General features: G+C 38.2%; 1 protein-coding gene across 3 annotated transcripts in view; it reads right to left on the minus strand.

Moving 5' to 3' along the window:
• The window catches only part of LOC104215933 (anaphase-promoting complex subunit 1), a 28,242-nt gene extending 20,784 nt beyond the window's left edge, over positions 1 to 7,458 (minus strand). For 2 of the 3 annotated variants that reach the window (XR_011406101.1, XM_070170895.1), the window contains exons 1-8: positions 7,095 to 7,458; positions 6,830 to 6,893; positions 5,325 to 5,409; positions 4,147 to 4,424; positions 2,806 to 2,911; positions 2,554 to 2,711; positions 2,128 to 2,315; positions 1,979 to 2,048 (exon numbers count right to left, since the gene is read on the minus strand). Coding sequence is in view for 2 of the 3 variants with exons in the window: in XM_070170895.1 (XP_070026996.1) it covers positions 1,979 to 2,048; positions 2,128 to 2,315; positions 2,554 to 2,711; positions 2,806 to 2,911; positions 4,147 to 4,424; positions 5,325 to 5,409; positions 6,830 to 6,893; positions 7,095 to 7,318 (1,173 nt within the window). In the remaining variant the exon portion in view is untranslated. Of the gene's footprint in view, positions 1 to 1,978; positions 2,049 to 2,127; positions 2,316 to 2,553; positions 2,712 to 2,805; positions 2,912 to 4,146; positions 4,425 to 5,324; positions 5,444 to 6,829; positions 6,894 to 7,094 lie in introns of those variants that run through there. The other variant, XM_070170896.1, reaches the window with a different exon arrangement.
• Between the last annotated feature and the right edge of the window lie 14,803 nt (positions 7,459 to 22,261).

Consider the following 22,261-nt stretch of genomic DNA (forward strand, 5'->3'; position numbering starts at 1 on the left):
GAAGACTTGCTCTCCTCCCACGTTAAACCTGCTCCACAATGACCTGACCCTACCCCAAGCAAACTTCAAAAGAGAATGCATCTACTCTAAGCTCTTCAAAAGAAGAATCTAATGGATGAGTTCCAATAAAGGATTCAAATATCAATCAATCAATTATCTAAGCCCCAGTAATTTAGCTTGGCATCAGCTATATGAATAATCATCTATATCCATGTCACTTTATTCAGGTCTATTTCATTCCAATACCAAATAATTTGCATGTTAACACAAATTAGGGGTTCTCTAAATCTAGAAATTCTCTAAATCTCATACATACTGATACACGGATATAAGAGTTATAACACGACTTCTGACAAAGAATGGACCTAATGTAAGTGTAACAATAACGAAGCCTTAATATCAGCCCATTTGGATCGTCTATACGGATCTTTTGCTTCAATTGTGTTCTATTTTTAGCTAAAGCTGCATCAATTTTGAGAGATTATATGTTTTTGAAACTTACCTCCATGTAATTTTAAATCTATATCATCTCATTTTTATAACAGTGGTGTTTGAACCACCCTGTCTATACCTCAACTAATCCACTGGGTACCTGCATCCTCCGATGGTACATGTACAAGGTAACTCGGTCCATCAATTTTTTTTAAATGCAAATAAGAATTCATCGATAATAAATAGTCCAGCACTAAGCTAGTACTTAACCAAGACAAAGTCAGAACCCCTCCCCCACCCCACCCCACCCTGGAAAAAAAGGGTCCCTACATTGTTAAGCTTCTTCAAATCGCATACCATTCTTCTTGCACTACGGATGATTATAGTGATTGTGTTGGTTCAGATCTATCTTTCCTTCGGAACCTTGGCGAAGGTTGTTTCCCTTGCCAAGAAGGATTCTCCAGCATTATCACTCAAGACTTGGACTTGGAATCCAACCATCTTTTTTTTATTGTGTGATTTCTTTCATCTATCACGTAATTTTCCTAAAAGATAGTCTTTTGAATATCTGAAAAGTCAATACACAGACTTCACGAGTTCGTCTAATCTATCGTGTCATTCATCCAAACCTCTGAGCCTAGATATATGAATTATCTACGTTTAGATACTATGATCCCAACTAATCCAGCTTCATCTTCATTCTTCTTATACTGACAAAATTTGCGCGCATATGTACTTTCTTACTTACTTCTACTTATTCTAAAACTCTTACATGAGTGTTTTCCCATAATTCTAACTTTTAGTTGATCCTTTGTGAGTTTCACCAAATAACACAATAACATTTGCAAATAGCATACGTCTATTATTGGTTAGCTCATCTATAATTCTAGAGAAAAGAAGAAGTGTTGAAGGCAGATCCTTAGTGTAAGCCCGCAGTTACAGAAAACTTCCTCTATTTTTTCAATGTTCTCGCGCTTATAACCACTCAGTTATACTAGTCCTTTACTCAATGAACAAAAAATGAAAATATCCTTTCATCCAAAATCAAGTTTTGTATTTGTATGAATAACCTCTTGTAATGTATTTGACAATGCAAATTATCAACACTTACTTCCAGCTTTCTCTAGGAAACCTTCTACCATCTAGAAAGAAATCAAAAAGCTACACAAATCATAATGACAATCATGCAAAAATTTAAAAGGAAAAATAAAAGAATTAAGAGAGAAAAACAGTATTTGCTGCAAACATACCAAATATCGCAAAAGTTGTCCCTTTCAGACAAAGAACTTTTGTGAAAAAGACAACGGCACATTAGCATTTAGCACACAAAAGAAATAACTTTTGCAAAATAGAGTCACCAATATATTTAGCCAAAAGCGAAGTAAACACAGAGAGAGTTGACATATTCCAGATGCAAATATTCTAGAATACATCAAATGGAAGTCCTCCGCTTTAACAGGAAGATGAGACGAATGCAATTCATGGCATAGAAATTGTTTTCTACTAAGAGGAGCAGTTATGTAAGAGAGTTTAGCATTGCACTTACATACAGAAGAAGAGTGTTTTCTGAAGTCAACACAACAATATCCACAAACGGAAGTCCACCCACTTTAACTCTGAAGATCAGAAATTGGCAGTCAAGAGCAAAACATTGTAATATAGCTAGATAAAACCAAAATACATAGCAAAACCTACCCTGGTCGAGTAACAACAACTGGTGCTGCAGCAACTGCTAGTATGCTCCAACTCATGTCAGGCTTAATATCATAGATAGTTTCAGTATTTATTTCGACAGTCTGAAGCCGCAAAGACAACAACTTTTTTTGCTCTTGGAGTAGAAAGCAAATAATGGGTGATGTATCATCATCAGTTGCTAGAAACACCTGAGAAAATTACTTGAGGCTCTAAACGACAAGCACATATAAGGACACAAATATATGAAATCGTTCATGGAGATATGATTATAAACTAGGACGTTAGATTCCTAATAATGTAGTTCACTGAGAGCAATGCCCCGTCAAGCAACAAAAGAATTTCTATTCCTTTCCCAATTACGAGGGTAGAGGAAGTAGCATGACATTCTTTTTATTAAAGCAACAAAAGAATCATCTATAATCAAACCTTACTAGCAGCTGTTTGGGAACCCTTTCCTTGCCATATCCTCCGGAATGAAAATTGCTTTGTTAGCACCCCAACAGGAACATCAGGAAATCTAGAATTTCCCATTTCAATGTTAGAATTGATTTTTTCAACAACCCATAAAGAATGTTGAAGCTTAGCTGCAAAGTAAATCAGGGACAGAATGCACTCTATTATAAGTCAACCAACAAAGAAGGGACAATCTAATAGTTAACTAAAAATAAAAGGAGAAACCTTTGTTGTATGACGCCATCAGGGGGACACAGTCTCCAGTCCAGATGGTCCTTTCATCAAATTCTTTAATAAAGTTTAATTTCCCCCTCTCCTCAATATAGGTAGGCTGTGATAATCAGAATAGAAAAGTACAATCAAATTTGAATCAAAAACTCTAGGGAGGAAAATACTATCCCTTTAGCTGACAAAGAGCAAATATAAGTGGATTACAGGAGTAATAAACTTAAATAGTCCTTAAATATTCCTATAGAGTATTTTTATCTCTTATCTATACCACTGAATATAATAAAACTATTATCTCTATAAAAGTAGACAACTTTAGTCTAACCTTAACAGGGTCTGTAAAACCAACGGTCAAACACTCAAACTGAGTCAAAAATAACAGAATTGTCCAACTATCAAAGCCCAGTTAAATATGGTGTTAGTGAGTCACATAGAAGTCACGTGACTCTCCGTCATCTCCCAAATTAATCCCATCAGACCCCTTTTCTCGTTTGCCTCCCACCTGTCGACCCCCTTTTTCCCTAAGTCCCTTGAACTCAACCATTTAACTTGATAATGATTTCAAAAAAACTAGCTTAAGGTTTTATTTCTAAAGTCTCGGTAAGTGCCAGATTTAATAGCAGGAAATGATATTTACTTATGTGGTTTATGTTTACGGCAATATTGTAGAGATAATGGAAGCATTAGTGACATAAATTATACAGTGACACTAAAAGAGAGCTTCGCGATGAATGTCCCCATAAAGAATAGGACAAGGCAAGTTCAAATAATCAACTTTCTCCGGCTTGACCATCGCCGATTTTGAACCAGCTGGATGAACAACAATCCTACAAGCAAGTATTGAGCGTGTCCTCGTTGGGGTAAGCCTATTAGTTTAAAGCTTTTCTTTTAAGATGTCAAAGAAAGAAGGAGAAGAGACAAGCTCTATACCTGAAATGCAATTTTTAGTGCGGGTAGTCTTAGAAGGAGCAAGCAGATTGTACTATAAATAGTGTGGAGAACTTTAAATAGTCTTAGAAGGAGCAACCTGAAATGCAATTTTCTTCCTTAATAGTTGCCGTAACTTTTGGGAACTTACAGTTAGTTTTACAAACCGCATTAAGGGTTAGACTAAAGCTGACCACTTTTACAAAGATAAGGGAAGTTTTATATTCAGCAGTATAGATAAAGGATAAAAATACTCATATAGGAGGGACTATCTAAGTTTATTTCTCTAGATAACAATATAATATTACCAAAGCCCAAGATCAGAAAGAGAAAAGGAATAGACAATAAAACAAAACAAAATAAAAGAAAATAATAGAGACAGAGGGGAGGCAGAGAAAGCATCATGTACACCTGAGGTTCTTCCAATGGATCCTTTAGTATCTGAAGTGAGGACATTGAAGAACCATCTCCCCTGACAGTAAAATCTAGACCATGAACAGCAGTACAATTCTGAGGGTTAACGTCCCTTTTTGAACGGAATGTATCACGAGCACTTAAAAATGGACTCAAAGACGAAAATGGGATATGCGCTGGTGAGCTCCCTTCAGGTGCCTGTTGGAGCAGTAAACCATATGGAAGAGGCCATATGGAGGTCATGTTACGAGAAAGAGGAACGGATGTTACTTCACCTACAAGGCAAACCACTCAGCAATTTTAACATCTTCTCTAAACAAGCAATTGTAATGGCAAAACGGCAAGAACTCACTTTGACAAAAAGAGGAAAATTTAAATACTAAAAAGATTGCCATTGGTCAGGTAATTGAAAATTTTGAAAGGATGAAAATTTGGCCCACTTTGTCTCCTCTTTACTCAGCAACTCTTTAATTGTGAAAATAGCCTCATTCAGAGCCTCCCATTACCACAAAATTAAAATCAAACCAAAAAAACGTATCGACACAATTTAGAGAAAAAAACTAATTTCTTTGCCAACAATAGTTCAAATATCAACTAAAAACCAAATCTGCCCCTCTGCTGCACTAAACTCCAGTTCCCCTTTCAGTTTTGAACAACTTTATGTTTAATCATTTTAACACATCCCAAAGAGGCAGTTGCAAGGGAGCCGACACCAGTTTGCTTCACTACTCTACAATTATGACCCATAAAAGAAAAGGCAGACCTATCAACTCCAATCACAAAATCTCACACCGGTACACATTTAAAAGCGTACATGGTATTTGAACATGATGAGAACTCCAAATGTCAACCAATTCCTTCACCGAAACACATCAGTCAATTCGCTTACCGACTCTAGTTGTTCAATAAATGTCAAATTATTGATTTTTTCAAATCCTAAGTTCTATGGATTTTCCTTACCTAGAAAGAAAAAATAAAAAATAAACAATAGGAACTAAAATAAGGAAAGTTGGTCTAATGTTTGCCATGGGACAAGTAAATCAACTTTATTTTTTATTTTACTGGGGACAAGTAAATCGACTTTATTATTCAAAGAAATTCTTTATATGCAGTGAAAAATGTGGAATTAGCTCAATGTAAAATAGAATACGCAGCAGTAAAACTGGTTAAATCACCTGATGTGTTATAAATTGTCAAACTATCACTCTGTAGAATGCACAGAACAGCTTCTGAAGTATAGCCCATACGGCACCAGCATGCCTAAAACACCATTAAAAGTTGATTAAACATCCACCTAGAGAATATGAAGGCAAACAACAAATGATTAAAAAAAAAGTAATGATCATGAAAATCATAAATCAAGTTCCATTTATGTGAGATATGCCAAAAGCTAAGCACGACACCAAGTGGATGTGGGGAGGACTAATAGACAAAGAAATGAACAAGAATAAAATTAGACAATTCCACAAGACATGTAAATTTACGTGAAACCACGTATTGGCCATATAAGTGACCTGCAAATGTTGTTACAAACCAAACCACACAGGTTCATGTCAATAGTCTAAGCAAGTCAGTTATTTGCATATTTATTGAGCAGTAACAATGCATCTAAAGTAAGAATAAAAATAGTTGCAAATGAAATAGAACAATTTCATTCACATGGCTCAAATTTTATTTCAATCAAGCCAGCCACCACTTGAGCTGGTTTTGCAGATTCACCAAGCGACCAATGATATTTAGGTTCGCTTGAGACACTATTAACTTTTTAAGCTAGGTGAAACCCAAGTTGGACGTTTCACTTTGCTTAGGTGCTCTTTATCACAAAGTCATGTGCCTCGTCATCCATAAACTCGTCTTTAAGAGGGTGGCAACTAAACAATAATACTAGTATGGAAATGATAATTTTTAACAAAACATTATGAATGAATTTTTTCTTATTACAAATAAAAATTACAATTTCAGTATAAATGGTTCTTTTACATGATCGATGTGATTTTTACTTCATATATTTCAGCTGATTAGCAGTTTTTTTCCAATTCTTTTGTTCTACTAAGAAATGTTTGTGTTTGTAGTAACTTTTTCCTTATAGTAGATACATATTTTTAATTTCTCATCATTAGCACATTTCTTGACTGCCCATGCTTTTTTGTACTTTGTGCTTGAAGCCCGACAGACCCTAGCGCTTTTCTAAACTTTTTGCCTTTGACAACTCTGCAAGCTACAAATCATGGAAATTGGATCAATCATGAAAGAGACAAAAATGATAAATGAGACTAGGTAGACCTATTTCAGTTCTAAATTTTAATAGTACATCGCATTTCCATGATTTCATTTTAGGATAAAAAGACGTCAAGCAACGAAAGCATACAAAAAAACTTACATAAACTCAATAAGGCAATACAATAAGCAAAACCTTTATATGAATGCTGAGTCAATCATTTGTAAACCATATTCTTAGCTAGGTACATGTGTATGCTTAGTGGTAGGGTCAGTAGCGTAGCCCGGCATTCTAGCAAGGGATTCAAAAAAGTACAAGAATATCACACAGGAGATTTGAATCTGCAAACATTTACCACTATACTAGAAGCTTCACTTACGTTAAGGGGATTGAAAAGTTTAGATATACACAAAAAGAACTGTTTTACCCTATTTGTGCAAGTTTTTATGATTGCAGAGTTACCTTTATTACTGTGGAGGGTGATGTGAACCTCTTATAGACTCGCGAACCTATGCTCCATATTATCCTGTAATCATGTGAGCAATAACAAGTAAAGCCAAGTTACATCTTGATATTCACAAAACAAAAAATTTGGAACTTTGACTTTCTTAATTGCAATTTAGTAAAGAAACAGAAACTAAAGAAAGAAGGCTAACAAATTTGCAACTATGAATTGAAAGAGCAAAACATTAGAAGTCCTTAAGGGATAATTTCTTAACCAAAATACCTATTCCCTCTAATGAAGAGCTCATGATCGCTACGGTCACTAGACGGCGACGGCAAATCGAGCTCATCGGCTTCATCTCTTTGTTTGGTCAATTCTGGACTGAACAGAAAGTAACGATAATCCTCCGCACAATTATCGGAGGGGCTGCCGTCAAGAGCTTCGGCAATCAAGCCAAAGGGCTTGAACTCACCAAGAACAGTAAGTTCACGGGCACCAATTGACATCTTCGGAGCCGAAAGGCGTTGGGAATGACCGGGAGTGTAGTCTCTGCTGCTCCCTCCCGCTCTTTTTTTGCTGTTTCTTGGTTTTGAAGTGGGAGTGACTGAGTAAGCTATCTACTCATAAACCCTAACCCCGGGCACTGAATGACGCCCTTTTTTTTAAAAGACAAGGTTGGATTCGAAGAAAGCTTTTTCTTTTCTTTTTTTCCTGTTTGGAAAAGTTACAACTCAAGTTGAATCTTCTCACGTTTTGCAAAAGTAATTGCAAGGTTTCCAAAAACTCAAACAAAACGCAATTTTAACCGAATAGTAAATTTGCCACACTTCATGTGCAAAGGTACTTACAAGTAAATTAAGGAAATAATTCTTTTGTCACGGCCCAATTCCCACCATAGATTGTGATGGCGTCCAACGTTGTCATTAGGCAGACCAACGGAGAACCACCAACACAATTATCCATTTATAATACCTTTAAAATCAAGAATTTCATTAAGAAAGTGGAATTAAGTCTAGAATTCATATTAAAATACTTTCATTCTTAATAAATCATAAAGTATGAAACAAACATAAAGTGAAATGATGATAGTATTAGGTACAACCACAATCATTTACTAGATCCCCAAAACTCGGTGTTGCAAAAAATATGAACTACTATAACTATTGTCTGGAATAAAATAGACAGAATAAAATGGACATAGGGGGAAGGAGACGCCGGGTGTTGTGGGTCGAAGCATGAAAAGCAACTCACCACAAGGTCTCCAGCAAATGCGGCTACGCACCCGAGTGACCATGGCCATGTGAAGTACCTATATCGGTACCTGCACAATAGTGCAGAAGTATAGTATGAGTATGTAAATCAACGCGTACCCAGTAAGTATCTAGTCTAACCTTGAAGAAGTAGTGACGAGGGGTCGACATCGACACTTACTAGTGGTTCAATAATAGTGTATATAAAATAGACATGTATGAAACACAACAAGTAGTAACGAAACAGATCAATATAAATAATAAGGTTCTGAGGTATGGGTGATTACGAAGTCATCAAATACCATAAAACTACTACCAAGGAAACTGGGACAACCAATCTCAAGTTAGAAAAACTCATATGTACGTTAACTCCCTATCGAGTATTATGCACAAGTCTGACGAGGTGAATGGCCCGATCCCATAAGAATAATATTACACAATATCGCTGAGGCGAACGCCCCGATCTATAATGATATTTCACAACACTACGAGGCGAACGGCCCGATCCCATAAGAATATTTCATAATACTGCTTACGCAAACGGTCTGATCCCATAAAAGTAGAGAAACTCTCTTACCCGTGAAGATACGTGCGAGTCAAGAAGACATTGAACTACCGATCACATGAGCACCACATGAAGATAGTAATGCAAGAGGAATATAATTGTTACAAATCATCAAATATCCCACAAAAATCAAAGTAAGAGGCTCGGTCAATACATAAATTCTAGTCTCAATCTCAGTTATAAATTCAAGTAATCAAACACACAAGTTTAATTCAAAAAGTAAAGTTAAGGCATGGTGTAGGTGTAAGTCTACCCGGACATAAATATGAATCCAGCTACGTACGGACTCTCGTCACCTCGTACGCACGTAGCACCCATAACAAGTAGCACACAATAATTAAAATACCTACGGGGATAATTCTATCTTACAAGATTAGGCAAGAGACTTACATTGTTTTCAAGCCCACTACTAGGCTCCCGCACCTTACTAGTTACCTCAAATCGATGCCGAGTAACCCGAAACTAGTCAAAGTACGTACAAACCAATCAATATATGCTCAAAAGATCATAATTTAACTATTAGAGTAAATTACCAACCCACTCAAAAAGTCAACAAAAGTCAATTTCGGTCCCACGTTGTTACACCCCATATTTTCGTACGCAAAAGTATGTCGTAAGTCAATTGATATAAGCTCAGAAATGAGATCACCATGTTATATTGGGGGTTACAAATATATAAGATCATAAATAACAAGTGCCAAGATGGTTGGAAAGGCTTAGAAGCTAAACAAATTGAAGAAAATAAGTTTCATCGAAAGTCGATAAGTTTGGAATGTATAAACATGCACTTTGGGGTGAGACTAAGGTTCTTAACGTGATAAGGAGGTTATGTTATGATTTATTTTAGGCATATGATAGTCGTGTGTTACTCTTTTAAGTCAAGCGAGTTGTGGAACAAAACTTGGCAAAGGTCATCATAAGTTACATTCATAAATGTGTTGAAAATTAAGTCAAATGTAGTGGAGCTTTTCTCCCAATACTTGGAATTACAGGATAATCCACATATCAAATTGAATATCTACGAGACTAGTTTCTAATGCATTAAACTGTTTGTTGATACACTATTGGAGTAGAGAGATATTTGCAGTTTTGCGAGACTGTACAGACTGCATATGTGACAAGTAGGTGTGTCACTAAATCTTTTTGAGCAACACATTTCGTATGTTATATGAGGTCTTTTTGGGACATATTGTATACCAAATTGAATATATTGGAATTTAGTTTCCAATGCTCTTAACCATTCATTCATAGGACATTCGAATAAAAAGATATAAGCATCGAAAGATGGGTCAATGCTAGAGTGCCAAGCTAACACCTCTTTAACTTTTCAAAAGTTGATATATATATATATATATATATATATATATATATATATATATATATATACACATACGCACACATATACATATAGGTTTTAACTCGTCTTTCTTTCATTTCTCATAGCAAACGACCAAAGAAACCCCATAGATTCCCCCTTAAGCTCTCTTCTAGGGTTTTAAAGAAGATTAACCTCCCGGGTACGAAATCAAGAAGCGATTGTCACACCTCCTTTTTCCGCACCCGCGAGGGCGCTAGGGAGTTTTTTTCAATTAAAGGACAATCGAGACTTGATTGGTTTATTTATTTCAGAGTCGCCACTTGGGAGATTTAGGGTGTCCCAAGTCACCAATTTTAATCCCGAATCGAGGAAAAGAATGACTCCATATTACAGTCTGCGTACCAGAAATCCGGATAAAGAATTCTGTTAACCCGGGAGAAGGTGTTAGGCATTCCCGAGTTCCGTGGTTCTAGCACGGTCGCTCAACTGTTATATTCGGCTTGATTATCTGATTTTATACAAGTGTGAACTTATGTGCAAAATTTAACTTTTAACCGCTTTTATCATTTATTTTAAGGAATGTGAACATCGCTTAAAACATGTCTTTGGACTGCGTCACATGAAATGCACCCGCAATCCGGAACATATTTTATTTGACGTTTTGGGATTTGGATTTGGGTCGCATGAAATGCACACCCAAGTTTAAGAAAGTAGATTATTAAACACGCGCCTAAAGAGACTATCGTGTTATTATTTTGGGAAGGCCACGAAATTCGCTAAGCGGCCCTCCTGAATTCTGAGTAAATTTAAAACAAGTATTTACTGAGGGGCCCGCAAGTTGCATTTTTTTTGTTTGTCGAGGCTCGTCCCATTTATTATTTTAAAAATGAATTTGCAACGTCATGAAAATGCATCTCAGACCACGTCACATTCAATGTACCCGTGATTAGAGACACATTTCGATTTCGTTGAGATTTGGATTTGGGTCACATAAATGTGCACCCGAGTTTAGGGAGATAACATTATTAAGGCGCGCCTAAAGCAACTAGCGCATTATTATTTTTTGGTAGGGCCGTGAAATTTGCTAAACGGCCTGTCCCGAGTTCTAAGCATTTAATACATATATTTTGTGAGGGCTCCGCAATCTGTACATTTTTATTTTTGGCGAAGCTAGTCTCGTTTTTTATTTATTTATTTTTTCTTTTTTTTTTTAGAAAAAGGACAAGGCTAAAATGACTACATTTCTTTGCTACTTCGCGAGGTCATGGATCGTAGATTAAACTTATTTGATGAAACGAGTATTTTTTCCGCGGGATTAAATTACTACTATGATTTTAACATTACTACTACATGTACAAACAACTATTAAGACAAACATTGAGATAACAATAATCTGAGCATGAAGAAACAAAATGCCGAATAACTACTTAACATGACGAAACAAAGGAAATACATTCACGACCAAATTTCAATATCATACGGAGTTAATTAACAAGAAATAGCAACTTACAAACATCATATGAATATGTCTCGCTCATTTGCATACTATTCGCATGAACTAGGATTGTATTTCAACGAACACATGTACATGTTACTAAACAACAAATATGAAGGACACGGACAGAGATGACCTACTTGATATTATCGTCTGATGCGTTGGACCCGCGACGAAACCTCGGACAACAATCTCGATGTACCGGACCTCGACGAACCAAAGACGACCTCAACGGACCTTACCCCGGACAGAACTTCTGGGCTACCTTTTCGTACGTTTTCAGTTAAGCTTCAGCTGGTGTGTGTGTGTGTGTGTTTTTCGGTCAGCCATGGCAAGGGGGGAAGGGTCGTTCATGGCTGGACGTTGCAGGCAGTCGTTTGGACGTAGGGGTGCGACTGGATGGTCACCTTGGGCAGTGACGACGGGAGGGGCTGCTCGTGGTAGCTTTTGGACTGGTGGGGATGATAGTTTGATATGAGGTCGTTTGGGCAGTGTGGTGCAGCAGCAATGGTGGACAGCAGGTGGTCGCCGGTGAGTGACGTCGGAAAAGCTGGAAGGGTCGACGGGAGGGTCTGTTTGGTGTAGGGTTTGGTTGCGACAGTAGGGGTGGTGGTCGACGATGGCGGAGTTGGGTTATGGGGTAGGTTCCGGCGTCGGGGAAGGTGGGGGAGCTGAAGGTTTTGGTTGATTGATTATGGCGGGGTAGCGGGCAGCAATGGTGGTGTTTGAACTGGTGGTTTTCGGACAAGTTTTGGGTTAGGGTCGACGGAGTGATGGAACTAGGAGGAGACGGGGTGGTTGCGGATGGTAGTTTTCTAGGTTTTTCTCTTCTTCTTCTTCAGGAAGAAGATGTACAGTAGTTCCTTTTCTCCCTTTTCAAAATCTTCAAAGTCCAGTCCGTTTTTAGTTTTTTCCAAAAGTCCCCGTTCAAAATTTTCAGTCCGTGTATTTGTGCCCATTTGCCCAGAAAAATGAGCCCCACGCGTGGTGGGGTTCGAGGCTTGTGTTCCCCACGCGTGGTGGGGTTCCCCATGTGTCATGGACTCAGTTTATTATGGGCTAGGCCCGAAAATTAGGCTTAAAACCGGGTAGTTTGAACCCGAATATTATCCTTTTGCTCGGACCCGAGAAATAGGAACACGTTGCTTAACTAGTCCTATGTAAGCAAAATAACTACTAAAATAAGACTAATTATTTAAAACAAAACCATATCTTTTTTAAATATTTTTGAAGATTTAAAATAGCTACCAAATATTAATAAAAACTATTTTTTTGTAATTTTCGTTTTTTTATATATATAAAGATAAAATATGAAGTAATATTTTTTGTATTTTTCAAAATTATAATGACTGCAAAACATTAATAGAACTATCTTTTTTTGGTAATTTTCGAAATTATATAAAACACAAAAATAAAGTGCAATTTTTGTATTTTTTCAAGTTTATGAGAAATACATAAACTAAAATTTATATATATTTTTTTGGTAATTTTTCTTTTGCGAGGAAAATAAAGTAAAAATAGTCAAAATAGCTATATTAGACCCATTTCACATATTCACGCTACAAAATGTGAAAATTCTCGGGGAGGGTCAAAAATCTGGTGTCTACAGTTGCCCCTCTTTGACTGGAAACACGAAGAGTTTTCCGACAAAGAACGACTAGACATGTTTTTGACCCGACCGTTACTTGGACGAACTACACTAAGGAAAGGAAGGGAATGTGACCGAGCCCTGGTATCTGAGCTGCCTACATATCCTTGGTTTATACAGGAATCAGGCCACGTGTAGTTCGAAAAATGAGAGAGAGATGGTAGAGTGTACCGAGGTGAAGAGCCGATCGAGGTGCCGTTCCGTTGAGGTTCCGGTCCGCGGTCCTGTCATTACAACAAAAATGAAAACTGAAAAAGACTAACTAAGCCTATCAGCTACTAGTTACAAGGATTCCTATCTTTAAGTCTTCTGAAACTTGGTCTTGAGTCTTGAATGGTGCTTCATACAGACTTTGGATTTGAACCTTGACTTGCTAGTTGTAGGTGCTAGTTCTTGAGCAGACCACATTTGTTCCCCACTTCCGTAATTTGGGTTCTTTTTTTTTCTCTTTTTTTTCTTCTTGTTTTTGTTTTTGTGACCAGCTTTTGTTGATCATCCCAGACCATTGACTCGCATTCTTGAGGCGAGCTTCTACTATTTCTAACTTGGATTGAATGCTGGGGATTTCTGTTGTAACCTTCTGCTTTCCAGTGGGTCACTGCTTGATCTTGAAAATTGTTCCTCCGTTCTACAGGCGGGTCCCTGACAATCAAAACAAACAAAACAAACAAAATTTCCTAACCAGTTTGTACTGGGAAGATTTGTGAGTTGTTAGCAAAATTGTAACCTATTTGTACTACTGATGCAATGACTTAGTAAACTAAAGACTAGACTAGAATGTGCATCTCCTACGAGTAAAACCAAAAACTCTTGCTAGCAAAAGTATCTGCGAAAATAAAAACCACACTGACTCAAACTAGAAAGTGCTTCTTCTATGGTTGAATTGGAATAAGCTAAACTAGGAAGTGCGTCTCCTAAGGGTGCAAACTTCAGTGACTAGAACTAGGAAGTGCGTCTCCTATGAATAAAATTTCGATTTAGGAAGTGCGTCTCCTAAAAAACTTGAAAGACCTCGATTAGGAAGTGCGTCTCCTACGGGTAAACTTCAAAAACTGGACTAGGAATTGTGTCTCCTATGGTCGAACTTAAAATGAATCAAACTAGGAAGTGCATCTCCTAGGGGTGAAATCTCAATTCCAGAAGTGCGTCTCCTGAAATAAAATATAATCTAAAAAGCCAAACTAGGAAGTGCGTCTCCTAAAGCAAAAGTATAACTTGAGCGAACCAGACTAGGAAGTGTGTCTCCTAATAATGAAAACTTAATTCAGGAAGTGCGTTTCCTGTGCATGAAATTAAACTTAGAAAGTGCGTCTCCTAGGGGTAAAATAGTCTTAGGAAGTGCGTCTCCTATGGGTGAAACCTCAATGATTTTGAACTAGGAAGTGCGTCTCCTATGAATGAAAATAATTTAGGAAGTGCGTCTCCTATGCGTGAAATCTTAATTTAGGAAGTGTGTCTCCTATGGGGTAAAAGTAAACTTTAAGGAAGTGCGTCTCCTATTGGGTACAATAAACTTAAGGAAGTGCGTCTCCTGTGGGCACAATAAACTTAGGAAGTGCGTCTCCTATTGGTAGAACTGAACTTAGGAAGTGCGTCTCCTATGGTAAAACTGAACTTAGGAAGTGTGTCTCCTATTGTAAAACTGAACTTAGGAAGTGCGTCTCCTATTGGGTACAATAAACTTTAGGAAGTGCGTCTCCTATTGGTAGAACTGAACTTAGGAAGTGCGTCTCCTATGGTAGAACTGAACTTAGGAAGTGCGTCTCCTATTGGGTACAATAAACTTAGGAAGTGCGTCTCCTATTGGTAGAACTGAACTTAGGAAGTGCGTCTCCTATGATAAACTGAACTTAGGAAGTGCGTCTCCTATGGTAGAACTGAACTTAGGAAGTGCGTCTCCTATTGGGTACAATAAACTTAGGAAGTGCGTCTCCTATTGGTAGAACTGAACTTAGGAAGTGCGTCTCCTATGATAAACTGAACTTAGGAAGTGCGTCTCCTATTGGTAGAACTGAACTTAGGAAGTGCGTCTCATATGGTAGAACTGAATTTAGGAAGTACGTCTCCTATTGGTACAACTATTCTTAGGAAGTGCGTCTCCTATTGGTGAAACTTGTTTAGGAAGTGCGTCTCCTATTGGTGAAACTTATCTTAGGAAGTGCGTCTCCTATTGGTGAAATTATTCTTAGGAAGTGCGTCTCCTATTGGTGAAACTTATCTTAGGAAGTGCGTCTCCTACTGGTGAAAGTTATCTTAGGAAGTGCGTCTCCTATTGGGTAAAATGGACTTAGGAAGGCACAATATTCCCTTGTTATACAGGTGGGCGTCTAATGGTAAAGACACAAAATGTATTCCCTTGTTATACAGGTGGGCGCCTGAAATATGAAATGAAAAGACAAAAAGTATTCCTCTCGTTATTCAGGTGGGCGCCTGTCAAGAAATTTAAAGACTGAAATGTATTCCTCTCGTTATACAGGTGGGCGCTTGGTAAGAAATTTAAAGACTGAAAGTATTCCTCTCGTTATACAGGTGGGCGCCTGGCATGAAATTTAAAGACTGAAAAGTATTCCTCTCTTTATTCAGGTGGGCGCCTGGCATGGACAACAACTTTAAAAATAGAATCCTATTCGAGGGCGGATGAACCCAAAATATCCTATTCGAGGGCGGATGAACCCAAAATATCCTATTCGAGGGCGGATGAACCCAAAATATCCTATTCGAGGGCGGATGAACCCAAAATATCCTATTCGAGGGCGGATGAACCCAAAATATCCTATTCGAGGGCGGATGAACCCAAAATATCCTATTCGAGGGCGGATAAACCCAAAATATCCTTAAGGCTTGAAAATGTCTTACCTCAACACTTGTTGGGGGATTATTTACTTACCTGCTAGGGGATAAAATTTTATCAGCTGGGGGTACCTGACTTCCAGAAAATTTTCTTCCCCAGTTTGATAATATCCCTTGGCATGCAGTTCTGGCATCAATGCCATTTCCGTTACCTGCTTCAAATCAAACAAAATTTTGTTAGTTTAAAACGCGGTGGTTGGTTGTGATACTCCTACTGGGATGGCTTTCCCTTTCTTTTTTCCTTGCTCTGTGCTCCACAACTTGTTGGGGATGATATTATGTGCTGGGGATAATCCCTTCCTGCTGGGGATATCCCTCTTCTTTCGTGGCATAGCTCGGAAACTGGCATTTCCCCGACCTTTTAGTCTAGCATGAATTTCCCCAAATCATGCACACTGCTTTCCTTGCTTTGTTCATGGGCCTTGGCCTTGAGGTTTATAACTTTTGGTAAAGGCGATGGTATCCCTCTTGACACTTGTCATTCTTTTTGTCAACTCCCTTTTGGGGATATCTTTTTGACATTGGCCCCGCGCTTGTTCCTTGACGACTATACCATTTGGGTGCACTAGTCAGATCTCATCTGGCATAATTGAAAAGCTGATGGCATATTTTGAAGTCAATTCACACTTGTTCTGACCAGACAGACTCTATTGGGGATTTTTCTATGAAAGGATAAAGATAAAAGGGAACATAATAAAAAGACCAAGGAAAAAAAATGACTCTTTAACAAAAAAAACTATAAATAAAAACCTATCAAATGCAGATACCGACTCTAATGGCCATGACATGCGTATGTGGCCTATCCTTTACCGTCAATCATCTTTCAAGATCTTCAATTGGCGATTCCCCATCTTAATCTTATTCGACTTGTAGTGCCCGAAGGGTTTTCACTATCAAGTCTATCTCATTTTTGGTTCTTCTCTCAGCTTTCATCGCCTTATGGTGCCTGTGAAGGTTTTCACCAATAAGACTCTCTCGTTTTATATCTCTCTCCAGCTGGGGGATTTGGAGTGTTGCCGGTATGACTCTTTCTGTTGGAGATTAGAGTCCTTTCTGCTGCGGAACAGAATGTTATGTTCGCCGGTAAGACTCTTCATTTGTCTGACTTGGCAACTTTTGAAGACTGATCAGAAGGTCTTTCTTTGGACCGTAATGTGGGTTTTGGATAGGCTAGAAAGAAAGGGTATAAAAGGCTCAAAAAATACATTAATTTTGGGTTATTAGTTACAACCTTCGGAATTAGATTTATTTACAACAAACGCGACCTTTGCCCCAGTTTCTTGCTTGGGGATATTTTAATTGATTTTTCCATTTTTCAAAACTATGACCGAACCGTGAAGCGCCTACGTATCCTCTTTGAGGAATCAGGTCAAACGTAGTTCTCAATTCCTCTGTTTCATTTGACTTTTTTTCTTTGTTATCATTTTCCTTTCTTTTCTTTTTCTCTTTTTTCTCTTTTTTCGTTTTGTTGTTTTCTTTCTTTCTCTCTTTTTTTTTCGTTGCTACTGATTCCGAACGAGGGGTATGAAAGAAAATAAATAAGGCTCAAAAGGGGTAACGAAGAATAAAGTGTTTAGGTAGCAGAACAAAATGCCTTCGTCATTCCAGTCTTTAAAAACATGCCAAGTGCAAACAACACAATTAAACAATAGATTTATAGTCTCTTCCGATGGTGCTGGACTTGATAATTATGTTAAACATTTTATTTTTCCTTGTCATTTCAAAAGCACAGTTGGGTGACACTCTCACCCTCATTATCTTGAACGGACCTCATGCCAATTTGGCGAATCTTGCTTTTAACGGTTTTTCTTTGTGTTTCACTTGCCCCTAGTTCCACATGACTCGGGCTCTGAATAATCTCAAACTGTTCTTATTTCCTTTAAATGGTTTGATCACCTTTTCGGGGTTTTATGATTAACTTTAAATGTTAGGCCCAAACTGTGCACGCATGTCATGTCACTAGAATCGGCGTTGAATAAAAATGATAAAATGACTAAACAGAAAGATGACTGGGAATAATCCAAGACTGAATTTTTTGCATTGGACTGAACAAATGGTTTTAAAAACAAAGCAAACCGGAATAAAATCCTAAACAACTTGGACAAAACTTAAACAAACCGCTATGACAAAACGGAAAGATAAGCGGAAAGATATTGACACAAAACAAATCCGAATTACAATCCTAATAATCCGAACAACGGAAATGACAACAAAATAGACCATCAAAGATCCTCTCCGGTTGACCCAAAATGGAGTGTCTTTCCAACTATCCAAGCACGGCATCTCCGGCTGACCCAAAATGGAGTATCTTCCAACTGCAAAGCATGACATTTTAGCCATTGAGCTCTATATCAACATTGCCAAGACCATCCCCAACTTCAGTATTATCAACATCAATCAACAAGTTCTCAAGATGATTCGCCTGCTCCCTGTCACTGTCGTCGATCACAATTGCCCCTTCCTGAATCATTCTTTCGATTTCCTTTTTCAAAGAACGACAATCTTCAATGCTATGTCCTTGGACATTAGAGTGGTACATGCATCGTACAGCAGGATTGAACCCTTTTGCATATGGATCTGGAGTATAGCCAAGGAGCGGCTCAATCAGTCCTGAAAGCTTTAGCTTTTCAAACAAACTTGCGTAGGACTCCCCAATTGGCGTGAAATTGTTTCCTTGCCTTTGTTTTCCCCCATGCCCCTGTTTTCTAGGGTCGTTGGGTGCTTGGAAACGATGTGAAGGCAAGAATGCATTACGTGGTGTTGGCTCTCGCCAGCGGGGGTGACCTGATGGTTGACCCTGCGACCGGACCTTGTTCGAAGGATAATACTGAGGCGGATTATGTGGAGCTCGGGGGCAGGCTTGGGCATGATGGTCTGAAAAGAGTGGCTCTGATGGTGGGTAGTAGGGTTGTGGAAGGTTGTATGGAGTGTGTGGATAATTTGTATGACTGGGCCTGGGCTGGTAGTGAGGGGAAAGACCTCTGAATTTGGACCCAGTACCTGCTTCGACTGATGCGACCTCGAGCACACCTCCCGCGCCGCTCTGAATAGCTTGGGTCGTTGCCTTGAGCGCTGAGTAATTTAGGATTTTGTCAGACCTTAGGCCCTCCTCTATCATGACCCCTATCTTTACCACTTCATTGAAGGATTTCCCAACCGTTGTCACCAAGTGACCAAAGTAAGTTGGATCAAGTGTTTGCAAGAAGTAGTCCACCATTTCTCCCTCTTTCATGGGAGGATCAACTCTGGCCGCTTGTTCTCTCCAGCGGAAACCAAACTCACGAAAACTTTCCCCAGGCTTCTTTCCAGTCCTCAGCAATGTGAGACGGTCAGGGACTATCTCGAGATTGTACTGGAAATGACCTGCGAAAGCCTGCGCCAGATCATCCCAAGTATACCACCTACTGGAATCCTGCCTGGTATACCATTCTAGTGCAGATCCGCTCAGACTCTGGCCGAAATAAGCTATTAGCAGCTCATCCTTGCCGCCTGCCCCTCTCATTTTGCTACAGAATCCCCGCAAATGTGCCATGGGATCACCGTGCCCTTCATATAAATCAAACTTAGGCATCTTGAACCCAGCCGGGAGTTGGACGTCTGGGAAAGGGCATAGATCTTTGTATGCTACGCTGACCTGGTTGCCCAAACCGTGCAGGTTCCTGAAGGACTGCTCCAGGCTTTTGAACTTTCTCAACACCTCATCCTGTTCAGGGGCTTTAACCGGCTTTTCGATCTCTGCCGGTACCTCCAAGTGTGGATTGTAAGCATGTGGCTCGGGGGCATGAAATGTAGGCTCAAGGGGATAGTATTGCGTATCGTGAGCCTGAAACAATGGCTCACTGGTCGTTCTGTGCAAGATGGCTGATGTGGGTCCCACAAAAGTGGGAACATTTGGTGTTGGGAGAGGTTGATGGGATGGTGGAGCTTGGGAATCATGGGGGCTTCTCTCCTGAAGACAACGGTGATTTGGGAGGCTTGTTGAAGGGCCGGAGTGGGGGTATTCGGGCACGTGCCCTAGTGGCTCAGGGCTCTTTTGTGCTTTGGCTAGAGCTAGCTGCATTGCATTCATCTCTAGTCCCATCCTTTCTATCTTTTCCATCGCTTCCTTTAACAATTGGCTCATCGGCCTTTCTTCCTCGGTACTATTATCTGAAGTAGTCATGCTTGTTGTTATCGGTCCTTTGGATCTAGTTTGGTAAGGGTGTGTTGCCAGAATTCTTTAACAACTAACTGTTTGAGATTCAGAAAACAACAAACTTGTTAGCGTTTAGAGTTTAACAGATTTGATAACAACACATTGAGGATGCAATGCCCCTAGGCAGTTAACCGTTTCTAACATGCTTTGCTTCAAACAACATGCGTCATCCCTGCTTCAAACAACATGCGTCATCCCGGCTTGCTTATTTGCCCCTTTGAAGTACTTTGGGAACCCCTGTATTTTATTATATTTTGTATTTTCTTTTTCTTTAGATTTTTTCATTTTTTTTCTTTTCTCTTTTTTTCTCTTTTTTCAAAATTTTTTTTCTTATTTTTTTATTTTTTTGTTGTGGTCGAATCTTATGGAGATTGCCTACGTATCATGCCCCCGCATGAATCAGACCTTGCGTAGTTCGGACCAATAAAAGATAAACAATAATGAACATTTTTTTTTCCAATTTTCATATTGAAACAAACTGGGTTTCAAGGATTTAAAGATGATTCGCAAACTTGAAAATCAAACAACCCGCATGTTCTAATCAAAAGATTGGTAGACTCAAAAACAAAATTCCAGCTCCCTTTCTCTATTCGACAAATGCAACCAAATGGTTATTTTTTGCAAATGTGGCCCCTTCCAAATTTCACATGAATTTTGAGGTCGGGGAGGATTATTTCGACACTTTACAAACTTGTCCATTCTTTTACGAAAATAACCTTTCGACAGTTGAAAGATACTCTAAGGCTATTTCGGCAAGAACGGTTTAAGACGCGGTCGAAGCTGGCTCGGCTTATTATGACAAAATTCAAACGGTATTCACCTGACCGCCGACTCTTTGTTTTTTTTTAAAAAAACTATAATAAAACCTGGTGTTGCAAACACGGCCCTTTAGCGCCTCGGGGACGAAGATTTTTAAGGCTGTGTGGGTCAACTAGACCAAACTCCTAAACATGACCCAAAAGGTGTCTGTTTATGCAAAGTCAGCCTTCCGGCGTCCCTTTCGGGAACATTCGGCTATTTATGACAAACATCATCACCCGATTTATTTATGACTCTTTTTATCATTTTTCAAAAAGGGAAAACTCAATATTGCAGACACTGCCTTTCAACGCCTCGGGGACGAAGATTTTTTAGGCTGTGGGGGTCAACTGGACCAAGTCTTAAAAAATGACCCAAAGGTGGCTGTTTATGCATAGTCAGCCTTCCGGCGTCCCTTTCGGGAACATTTGGCTATGTATTGATAAAACAGCGTCACCCGACTTCTTTATGACAAAATTGAAATTTTGACATGTTTTTTTTATTATTATTATTTATTTGTTTTTGGTTTTTTAGCAAAAGGGGAGGTTGGACACCGCCCGACTTGTTTATGACCAAATTAAAATTTTGACACATTTTTTATTTATTTATTTTTGTTTTTGGCTAATAGCAAATTGGGGGTTGGACCCGAAAAGGGTTGCCTACGTATCTCACATCCGGTGAGAATCAAACCCGCGTAGTTCGGGCAATCAGGAATAAGTAGATGAACTAACTTTTTTTTTGTGAATTTGTGAAAGAACTACTTTAAAAGAAGAAATGAAGTATATTTTTTTTTTGGATTTTTGATTGATCTTTTTTTTTTAAAAGAAATACTTCTAAGATATATTTTTGAATTTCATTTGCTTTTTTTTTATTCTAAAGAAGAAGAAGAAAATATTTTTTGGAATTTTACCTTTAATAAAAGAAATGCTTCTAAAATGTTTTTTTTTTGAATTTTGAATTTTCTTTTCAATTTTTGAAAGAAGAATCAAAATATTTTCGGATTTGTTTTTTTTTTATTATATATATATATATATATATATTTTTTTTTAGAAAAATAATTAGAAAGACTTTCTAAAGAAGTCAATAATGGAAAATATTTTTGGATCATTTGTTTTGAAAATTGGGATTCTAAAAACTTTTGGCAAGACCAATGTTCTTGCAACAGATAAAGATATATATACATTTTTTGGAAATAAAGAAAAACTTTTGGATTTTTTATATATATATATTTGCAATAATAAAACCACTTTCAACGCCCGACTCCCTTTTTTTTATAACATAATAAAACTTATTGGACTTTTTGGACTTTTTGACATTTTTCAAAACAAGA

The sequence above is a fragment of the Nicotiana sylvestris genome, chromosome 3 (genome assembly GCF_000393655.2).
Source record: "Nicotiana sylvestris chromosome 3, ASM39365v2, whole genome shotgun sequence".
NCBI classification, from domain to species: Eukaryota; Viridiplantae; Streptophyta; class Magnoliopsida; order Solanales; family Solanaceae; genus Nicotiana; species Nicotiana sylvestris.